The sequence below is a fragment of the Cherax quadricarinatus genome, unplaced genomic scaffold, assembly GCF_038502225.1.
Source record: "Cherax quadricarinatus isolate ZL_2023a unplaced genomic scaffold, ASM3850222v1 Contig205, whole genome shotgun sequence".
Classification (NCBI taxonomy): Eukaryota; Metazoa; Arthropoda; class Malacostraca; order Decapoda; family Parastacidae; genus Cherax; species Cherax quadricarinatus.
The window spans coordinates 202982-213963 of NW_027195231.1; the positions used below are offsets into that span (position 1 = coordinate 202982).

The 10982-nt window shown below is 40.7% G+C and overlaps 1 protein-coding gene across 1 annotated transcript; it reads left to right on the plus strand.

The window, feature by feature from the left end:
• The first annotated feature begins 9861 nt into the window (after nucleotides 1-9861).
• LOC138851257 (uncharacterized) lies at nucleotides 9862-10623 on the plus strand. The gene is made up of 2 exons (XM_070080187.1): nucleotides 9862-10059; nucleotides 10154-10623. Exon 2 carries the CDS (start codon nucleotides 10196-10198, stop codon nucleotides 10580-10582), a length of 387 nt encoding a protein of 128 aa, XP_069936288.1. The 5' UTR covers nucleotides 9862-10059; nucleotides 10154-10195; the 3' UTR covers nucleotides 10583-10623.
• The last annotated feature ends 359 nt before the right edge of the window (nucleotides 10624-10982 follow it).

Genomic DNA, 10982 nt, shown 5'->3' on the forward strand with positions numbered 1-10982 from the left:
GTGTCATACTAGACTAATTATAACTCGAGCAATCTTTTAAAAAAATGTTACTGTTAAAGTATAAAACTGGGAGAAGCTAAGCAATCTATGGAATATAAGCGGTTCTCAAAATGATTTTTATTCTTGTTAGTGAGATACTTTATAAACATATCTTAAAAATGTTTGACTGTTAATAAAAATAATTGATTAAGAAAAGAGCGCTGACCTCTTTCTTCCTGGCCCGCCCCCCGGATCATCTGCTTGGAGTATTGCCCCGCCCCAACTGTTGGAAAAAATTATTATTAGCTCAAAGACTTATTTCATTATCTGAAAATAGCAGTTTTAAGAAAACATCAATTCAGAGCAATAACCTGGTAATCTCACCTGTCACGCATCTCCTGCGATGAGCTGTGACATTCGCTACACACACTGATAGCCCGCAGAAACTACAGGGGAATGTGTGGTGAGCTGCATCCTGAGGGTATAATCGCCCGCATAGGTGGCATCTGCGAGCTGGGTGACGAGCCATAGCTGTAAATACACACACACACTCATATTCCATAAATTATTTAAATTATAGATAATATTTTAATCTCCCATAGATAGAGAAGTTTTTACCTGCTCTAATCTAAGCTGGTAACTTTCTTGAGTGAGCGGGAAGAGCACCTTTCGCCCTAGACGAAAAGGTGAGCGTATTTATAGCTCGCTTTTAGGATAGCGTGCTCATAAGGTGCTTAATTTTCCCCAAAGTAGAGGTACAGTTTTTCACATCAGTCTCTCTCTATTTTCACGAGAATCTTTTAAACAAAAATCCCTGCAAGTCTATATATTATAAATATAATCTAGAAAAGATTTCTTATTGTCAATAAAGTAAGAGGGATAAAATCTGGGAAGAACTCTTTTCCCGAACGAAAAAATAAGAATTTAGACCGGGCAAGTAGGGAGGATTACGTAAATTGCCATAGTCATGTGAATTTCCCATTTGTATAAAGCCGAGGCGAGGGAAAGATTAATTTATAGATTCTGACCATCGCCAAAACTAAATATTCTTAAAAATAATAATAATAATAATATATTTTTCCCCAAAATAAAAATAAATAAATAGGCATCAGCTGGCAGAAAGTGGCGGAGCCTGCTTCTCTTTGTCTGTGACCTCCATTCTACCCACCACCACCTGGCGTAGGGGCCCCCCGCCCGAGGAAGTGAAACTGCGTAATATCCAGACGACCTTCACTGTCGGTCGGGCTTTTTTTTCTATGGTCTTCTGGCGGGAGAAGGACATGCTGGCATTGTTATCTTCATCTCCGGGATAAACTCCCCCCTCCCCTCTGCTTTGAACTAAAAAGAAATGTTTATATATAAGATGATTCTTCCACAAAAAGGCTCATTTGAGATGGGAAGATGGACAAGGTCTGTACCTTTACAGAGGAAGAGTTGAATATTTTCAGAGAGCCTGCAAGAATACTTGTTGCTGGTTTTAGCGGAGCAGGCAAGAGCAGTCTAGTGGAGCGTTTATGTAAAAAATATGCCGGTTCTTTCGCGAGAATAATCATTTCCAGTCTGGATGATAAAACTCACCCTTTGAAACAAATCACCTCTCTTAGTGAGAAAATCATTTTAGTGAAAGGTCTCATTAACCCGGCGGATTACCAAAATCCCCTTGAGACAGACAATAGCTCTCTGTATATAATTGATGACCTTTTTAATGAAGCAGTTAAGAGTGATATTATAGCTAATATATTTACTAGAGGAAGACACGAGCAAATATCCGTAATTCTCATATCTCAAAATTTATTTCCACAAGGAAAATACGCTCGCACGATCACGCTTAATTGTAGCCAATATATTTTATTAAGACAACGAGATCTGTCTCAGTTGGAATGTCTCGGGCGACAAATTTATGGAAAAAATCTAGCCCCGAAATTTGTTGAGATATATCGTCACGTCACTGCGGATAAATACGGCTATCTTCTGGTTGATTTAACCGCTCCAGAGGAAATTCAATTACGAAGCTTCATTACCGGAGAGGGCAACTGTGAAACTGTATACCGCTGGTAAAAACAAAAATGGCCTTAAATTCACATAAAAAGAAAATTCTAGAAAAAGTATATAGAGACATCAATAGCCCCGGGGGCTTTACTGGGAATGTTAACAAACTTTTTAGAGCAGCTAGGGAGAAAAACGCCTCTATTACTTATAAAGACGTAGTAGATTATCTCTCTTCTCAGAGGGCCTATACTTTGCATAAATTGCAGCCTCTGCGATTTCCCAGACGGAAAATCATAGCCGCTGCCCCTCGCATTATACTCACCTGCGACTTGGCGGACATGACTTTATTACATTCCCACAATGGCGGCATTAAATATATTTTGTTATGCATTGATGTCTTTTCAAGGTTAATGAAGGCGGTAGGACTAGTCAGAAAAAACTCAAAAAGCGTCTTGTCAGCCTTACGAAATATTATAGAAAGCCCCACCTTCCGTGGAATTTCGAGATTACACACGGACAGAGGGACCGAGTTTTATAATCGTCCTCTTCTGAATTACCTAAAAAAAAAAAATATTAAATTATACAGTACCTTCTCGGACACTAAGGCTGCAATAGCGGAACGAGCTATTCGCACGCTTAAGCATAGAATCTACCGCTATATGACTTTAACAAATTCTTTAAAATATATAGAGGTATTACCAGCCATAGTAGAAACTTACAACTCAACTCCTCACTCCTCTCTCAAGAAAGGTCAAACTCCACAACAAGTGCATTCTCTGAGTCTTCCTCGAGACATTCGTCGGCAGTTTGGGCTAATGTATTTAAATGCCCGTCCTCATCAGCCTCGTACTAGTCCACGACTGACTCCTGGAGCGCATGTGCGGATAACTAGCCACCGGGGGATATTTCACAAGAGTTATTGGCCTCAAAACACCGAAGAAATTTTTAAAATCCAATCGGTTGATAATTCGCAAGTAATCCCCTCATATTCTCTTATCGACCTGAGCGGGGAAAAAATACTCGGGCAATTTTACGCTCAGGAATTAATAGAAACATCTCTACCTGAATTTTTTCCCATTAAAATATTGAGACGGAGAAGAAAAACTGACGGCAGTAGAGAATATCTGGTGAGCTGGGTGGGTTATCCCCGAAGTGCAGATAGCTGGGTGCACGAGAAGGACATGCAAAATGTCAGACAGGGGTAAGCCCCTGGCAGTGCAACACAGAGAGTTATTAATTTTATTAAACAAACTTCCAGCTAAAGCTCGCAATCGTATTATTAAGGAATTAAAAAAAAAAGAAATTAATTGCATATCTGAGATATTTACTAATTTTCTTAAGAAAAATCTAACAGTAGAACCGACTATTTTGAGCAAATTAAAGAAGTTTAGAGGAGACATTCTCACCGTTGCCCGTAAACGAACTCCACTTTATAAAAAAAAAAATATTCTTCTTTCGAAGCGTGGAGGAGCCATCTTAACTACACTCTTACCTCTGGTCATCTCGCTGATTAGTAGTTTTATAAAGTAAAAAATAATCGAAATGGTGGTAAAGGAATTTTGTCTCATCCCTCGGCTAACCGCCGAAAAATATATTTTTAAAAATGGAACAAATATCTTACCCACTCCTAAGCGCGAATCTCCTTTTCCCCGCCTTCGCAGAAGCACTGCAACCACCACTATGGTGCGTAGGAAGGAATCTTCCAGCCTCTCGAGAGTGAAAGTGAAACCAGCCCAAAGCAAGGATGAGAAGGTCAGCACCTGCCCCAGCGTAGCAACTCGCCCTCATAAGGGTAATTGCCGCTTCGAGCTACCACCTCCCACGAGCGGGCACCCACCCGAGCTCTTTGTTGAGACTGGTGAGTCCCCCATAAAAAAAAAAACAAATAAGCTCGCTCGCTGTAATGCCGCCCGCGGCGGTGGCGGGCGCGTCGGTGGCGGTGGTGGCGGCAGTGGCGGCGGCCGCGGCTGCGGCGGCTGCAGTGGCGGGCGCGCCCGCGGTAGTTGCCGCGACGAGTCTAAGAGTAAAAAAAAAAATCCGAAACAGAAAATAATAGGCAATAATAATAAACTCCCGCCGGAAATACTTTTATCTTTAATATCAAGAAAAAACAACAGTCTTTCTCTCTCGCCTGAGGACTCTTCCCCAAATTTAAATGAAATAATTGATCTGTATTTCACGAGAGAAGAATTGCCATACGCGAAATCCATGCTGAATCTATTCAAGAATAATAATTCTTTTATTCGGTGGGATAAGAGAGGTATTTTATTCCCTCCATACCATAATTTAAACATCTTACAAATCATTAAATCTTTGACAAGCAGTCGAGCGTACATCGATAAAAAACTTTTGCCCGTTGTAGGGGAATTAGTGAGCCTTATTAGATTAGAGCCAAGATTTATAAAAAATCACAAGGCGAGAAAACAATTATTTGGCGGTTTTTATGTTAAAAAGACCGCGGAAAAAAAGCCGCTCTGGCTAGCCTATTGAAATTTAAGCTTTCATAAAGTCGAGAGAAGAGCTTTGCCCGCTTTAGTAAATACCGGGACAGGATAGAGACAAGAAGTTCCTTCTCGAAGTGCTATTCATAAAAAAAAAAAAAAATGGACCAGCCATCAGTTGATTATCCCGAGAGAATTAATCTCCCGTTGAATGAAGAAGGAGAAAAGGACCCCAGTTTGTCGATATTATTACATCAATTAACGTCAAGACGAAAGATTTATCAGCAAGTGTGTTACAAAGCTCGTGTGATACAAAGTTTATGGCAAACCTACGAATCCTTCAAAGTCAATTGCCCCATGACCAGATTTACTAAGACTTTTGATGAAATTGAAAAATTATATGACAATTTTAATCAGAAAGAACTGACGGCTGAAATCAGACGCTTAGAATATGCTACGCATGATTTCCGGGATATGATAGAAGCTTTTGAAGGGGCCCAAAGCTTGTATAAGCACCTTAGACGAATGTCGACCTAGAGAGGCCCCCCAAACCCCTACCAACCCACCCGCAGGAGTGGGAGGCTACAGCAGCGCGGTATTTAAACCCCGCCGCCGACGTACCGATAAACATTATCCGTCTCACTCCCTCAGCGAGGACTCTAAGGAACCCAACTGTTGACGAGAATGGAATATAAATTTCCAGTAATTGTCGGGGGAATAACGGGCGAAGAATTCCTGGAATATGGGGATTGTATCGTGTATCCCCACAACGCTACTTCTGCTCGTCCCTACGAGCTGGCTCTTTCACTCTGGGAAAAATATCCTTTTTCCAAAATTGAGCGAAAATCGCTAATCCTGGTGAACCGTGCCATAGCTGCAGATCGGGGCACACCCGGGGAAATTGTCCTAAAATCACCCCCACCATGCACCAACACCCTTGACGACAGGCCAGAGGATTTTTTAAGACCGCACCTTGCAGCACTAATATGCCAGTTCTCAGCGGGTCCTTGTCTTGAAAAGAATGAAATTGCGCAACAGCAATTAGAGCGTAGTCTCGACACGCATTATGTACGCGGTTTGAGCAAGGACACGCAACAGAATCGACGAATTTGGTTTAAATTATGTCTGGTGTCCCTGGGACGGGCGGTGATAGCCAATGGCAACATCAAACGGGTAATTTTACCCCAGTACATTGGCATGAGCAGAAAACAGGCCGATGAATGGCACACTGAATATCTCCCTCTCATTAACATATTTCAAGACATATTACTGAAACGGGAAATTCAGACATGCTTGCTCGTACCGTCAGTGAGCCCATATTTGGCAGTACCTAAAATCATCCTAGATGAGGTGGAAATTGAACGCGGCGCCTCCCCCGAAGCTCTAGAACGGGAAATACTACAGCTGTCTGTGGAGAAGCAAGGCACTGGCAGCATCAGCGGTGGCAGCAGTGCCGGTGGTGGCAGCGGCAACAGCAGCAGCAGCAGCGGCAGCGGCGGTGTCAACGGTGCTGACGTCGGACCAGCCGGTGGGATTGGAACTAAACGAGACAGTGGCATGCGTGAAATGGACATGCCTGATGGAGTCGAGGTCACTTCACGCGGAAAACGCAAACGACAGCACGATGATGTGGATATTTTATTCCTAAATGCTGTAACTAATAAAAAAATAAAAATGTAAAGTCTTCAAACTAAAGTTTTTTTAAGCCTTTAAAAAATATATATAATGGTCTATATTTTGTATTTGCCTCATACTGTCTCTGTCCCTCAACATGGACAGAGGGGGTCCGGGGAAATATATCTATTTGAGCAGTTTAGAAAATATTGACATTTTCGACAATACAGCTTCGGCCTTTCAAAATATAATTACTGCGACGCCTTTAAATCCATCCTTGAACTACGAAATAGCCTTGCTTAATGTTTTGTATCCCAAAAAATTCAATGTTCTAACAAGAGACGATGCCGAATGCGGCATTGACATTATACAAAATCACATTACTGAAACAGGAATAAGTACAGAAGCAGTAGTCCACCACTTTCTACCAAAAAATGATGTGTTATCGACGGATACCAGCCATATTATTGAAGAAATTAATCGACAGCTAACAGCTGATTTAAAAAAAGCCTTTAGAGATAATTATTCGGCACATTTCCCGAAAGGGAAAATACTCAATTATGATGCCGGAATTGGGAGGGTTTTAGTTTCGACGAGATCGCGAACCTTTACGGGAAAAAACAATGCTGCCACTTTATTTAAAGCTCAATTTAAACCGAGAATAGCTCGGGTGCTTGGGCTTAGCAGTGCTGAAAAATATTATTTATTTCGTAGTGACGTGCCCGAGGGGGGCTCCCTCCCCAAGCAGATTGCCCCATTCAAACCTGATCCCACTGCCGGAGTTGATTATGTTTTAATATATAGTGATATTGTGGAACCGCAAATATACGGCAGTCAGTTAGTCAATATTCTGGATGCTTTCGCCTTTCAGGAGAGTTATTCAAAAGGTGCTCATCCCATGATGTACAAACCTCTATGCGTAACTAAATTAGATAAAATAGCTATCAAAATGACAGATCAGTTTGGTCGTAATCTGTCTTTTGAAAGCGGTCATTCCACTACCGTAGTGTTACATGTAAGACCGATAAATAAATAGAACCAACTCAGCGTAAAAATGGTTATTGTTTCTCTAACCGCCAAACATGCGTGTACCCTTTCAAGTGCCCTCTGAGCAGGAATTTCGGAGTTTATTCTCCCTAAAACCCTCCCATGTGGGAGCTGGTCTGGGGGATATACAAACTTTTCACGCGCCATACAGAGTCCGAGGTGGGGGATTTTTTTCGGCTTTAGCGGGTCTAGCTAAAAGAGCTTTACCTTTTCTTTTCAGAGTGGCTGCGCCAAGTGCAGTAGAATTTGGAACTAAAATGCTCGATGATTATCAGTCTGGAAAAACAGACATGAAAGCTGCTCTTAAATCTCACGGGATAGATGCTTTAAAAGGAGTTGCAAAGAAAGTTATTACAGGTGGCAGAGTAAACAGGGTGGGTAAGCGACGGGTGAATAATAAATGCAGGTTAAATAAACGCCGACGAAGCCAAGTTGCTTATAAAACGGATGTATTCTCTCTCGTATAAACAGTTGCTTATTAGCCATGGCGGGTGTCGGGGCTGAAAACAGCGGACTCAAAGTCCCGTTAAATGATTATTCTTCAAGCGTCATTAATCAATTCCCGCGACCGCATAGACTGAGACAAGTTGAGAGTTCCATAGCTCGCACTCAGAGTTTTGATACTCTACCAGTAAACCTTCCTCTCTCTCAAAAACTAAAAGATAATTTTCTAGAATTTAGAATTCCTGGAGTTCCCGGAGCATTTCTAGATTTAGGCAAAATAGTTATAGAATTTAGAGTGACTCTAACAGAGGCTGATGGGCAAAGTCCACTAGGGGAAACAAGCAATGTGGCATTGATAAATGGCCTATCCAACACGTTATTTAAAAGTGTCCAGTGTTTCCTGGGCGAGCAAATAACGGAAACAAATTCTAGTTTTAATTACTGGTCATTCATTAAACTCTGCAGCTCAGTAAAACGAAGCCAGTTGCCGAGTATCGCCCGACTGGGGTATCTCTTGCCCGACTTTAAAGGAGGAGAAGGTATAACTAAATTGTTCGATACAGCCTATTTCGCCCACACATCGGCAAAAGAACCACAGATACTGACAAAGAATGATAAAGAACAGGGCATAACTCTGTGTTTTCCCTTGGCTCTGGACATATCCACTCTGGACCAATATCTGCTTGACAATATCGATTTAAAAATTAGGCTGGAATTATCCCCTCAAGCGTGGACTCTGAAAACAGACGATGATGCCAGCACATACCAGCTCCATATTAATTACGCTAAGCTATGGCTTAATAGGGTATACCCATATACATCAGCTTATATGGCCTTGAACAAGTCTCTAGCCTTAGACGCAAAGCCGATAATATATACTTTTAATCGCACTCTAAGTAAAAATTATGTGCTAGGTCACAATCAAACGAGCCTCCTAATAGATCAGCCATGGGGTCATGTAATTCCCGCCAAAATTTTCATGGTAATTTTGCCCATGACAGCCTATGCAGGAAAACATAAGGAGAATGGTCTATATTTTGAGCATGGGGATCTAGCCAGTTTATCTGTATGTATTAATAATAATACAGTTTATCGCATAAGCAGTGATTTCCCCCATCATTATAGTAAATTATATTATGAAGCAATTAACTCTCTGGGCATTGAGGAAGAAAATTTAATTCTCTATGAATCATTCGCCTCCGGGCGAACCATCAATATTTTCAATTTAACAGACAGCCAAGTGGAAGACGCTCTCCCGATTGAAAAATCTGGTAACTTGAGAATTGAATTACAGTTCTCTAAGCCCGCCCCTCATAATAAGGTAGTTTTATTATTTGCTCAGACCACTGGTGTTTTATCCATCGACCAGAATAGATCTGTTCATTGTGATGTGCGAGCATAAATAAAAAAATGAATTGCGCAGAAATAAATAATAGTTTAATTCCCGCCCTAGGAAATAAAGTCACATATATTGGCTGTTTCACTATAGACGCTCTACAGCAAATAAGATTAGATGGCTATCCCTCAGACAGGCCCATAGTGCTTGTAAGTAATATTCTTCCTTCGTACAGTTCAAAAGTAATGGGTCATTTTTTTTCTCTTCTCTTGGACAAGAAAAATAGTCTATCCTTCTTCTTTGACAGTTACGGGAAAAAACCAGAGAATTATGGCATAAATTTAAAAAAATTTTTTAAACTAAATAAAATTAAATATTTATATCGTTTATCCGGCAGAACACAAAGTGATTTTTCACTCACTTGCGGTCTATATGTTATGATGTTTATTCATAAAGCAAGCCTTGTGGGATTAGAAAGAGCTTTATATTTTTTAAAAAAAAATTTCTCGGAAAAATCGCTTTTTATCAGTGACAGATTAGTGATAGCATATGCTAGAGAGAATTTTAAAATGTTACCTCCTTGTGAAAATACATTTTGCCTAAGTAGTCAAGGTTATATTTGTGCTTCCCTCTGTGAGGAAGGTCACCTCTGACGAGAGTATCCCCCAAATACCCCTCCTGGCTGGTAAGGCCCTCTCTGAGCTGTATATATGAGCCCGCTGAAGCTGTCTTCCCCGCAAAAGATAGAGGCTGACCTCTCCATAGCCTTTTACTCTCATCATGGTGAAGGAAGCAGACATTCTCGATTCTGGTAAGCGAGACATTTATTTTGCTAAAACTTCTCTTTGAATATTAACGAAACAAACGAGCGCAAGAGACTTATAATAATTTTTAAAGTTGAGTCTCTTTTTCAACAGTTTTCACTGGACCAGTCAGAATTTGTAAAGTTTTTGATTTTATCGGCTGGTAGATTGGATACTTCTCTTTGAATATTAACGAAACAAACGAGCGCAAGAGACTTATAATAATTTTAAAGTTGAGTCTCCTTTTTTTTCTTCAACAGTTTTCACTGGGCCAGTCAGAATTTGTAAAGTTTTGATTTTATCGGCTGGTAGATTGGAAGGGAAGGAACACGCCGGCATCAAACTCCTAAAGCGGTGTCATTGTGATGATAGCAGGAAACGCAAACATAGACTTCCTCAGGAAAGGGTATGTCTTTCTATGTTCCCTCCTTTGGTAGATTAGAGATGAGTCCCACTCCTTTATTTGAAAGTGATAAATATGTTCTCTTTATGACTTACAGCCTGTGGAAGATGGGAACACTTCATCTGATATAGAGGAGCCTATGAAGAAAGAACCAGATCTCGACAACGATGAAACGCAGAGCCTTCCCTCATGTCAGTCTGATGACCTCGTTGTGGACCTCTCTACGCTCGATACTGCTCAATCTGATGACTCTGTTGAGGTCACTGCCGCAGCAGGTGCTGAACAAACTGGCGACCTTGAAGCGCACCCTGACAGTCAGTCGGAGAAGGAAGGGAAAACCCCCGATGTGAGAGTAAATGCTGGAGATGGAGTAAAGCCAGCAGATGGAGTAAAGACAGCAGATGGAGTAAAGACAGCAGATGGAGTAAAGGCAGATGATGATGTACCTGAAAAGGAAATCATTTTCGAGCGGGAGGTTATCAATCTTACAGAAAGTGAACAGGAGGAGCGCAGTCATTCAGTCTAACCAGTAAAACTTGCACAGTTTCGCCCCTTTGCTCGCGCTAAAAAAACTTTGCACAGCTTTTGCCCTTTTGTATGTGAATTAATAAAAATATTGTCAAACTCTGATTTTTATTTACATATAACTATATATTACTATCTTCTCTAGTCTAAACATATATATATATATATATATATATATATATATATATATATATATATATATATATATATATATATATATATATATATATATATAAACAATATCGCACCACTTAAGCCTCTCCCCATCTGAGAGTGGGTAAGAGGAAAATGTATATGTCAAAGTTCCTATAAGAGCTCTATCAGCACAAAGGTCTTCCCTAGATGACCTTTCTCACTGCTTTAAGCCTCCCCCACCTGGAAAGATCTAGCAGCTGGCAAGA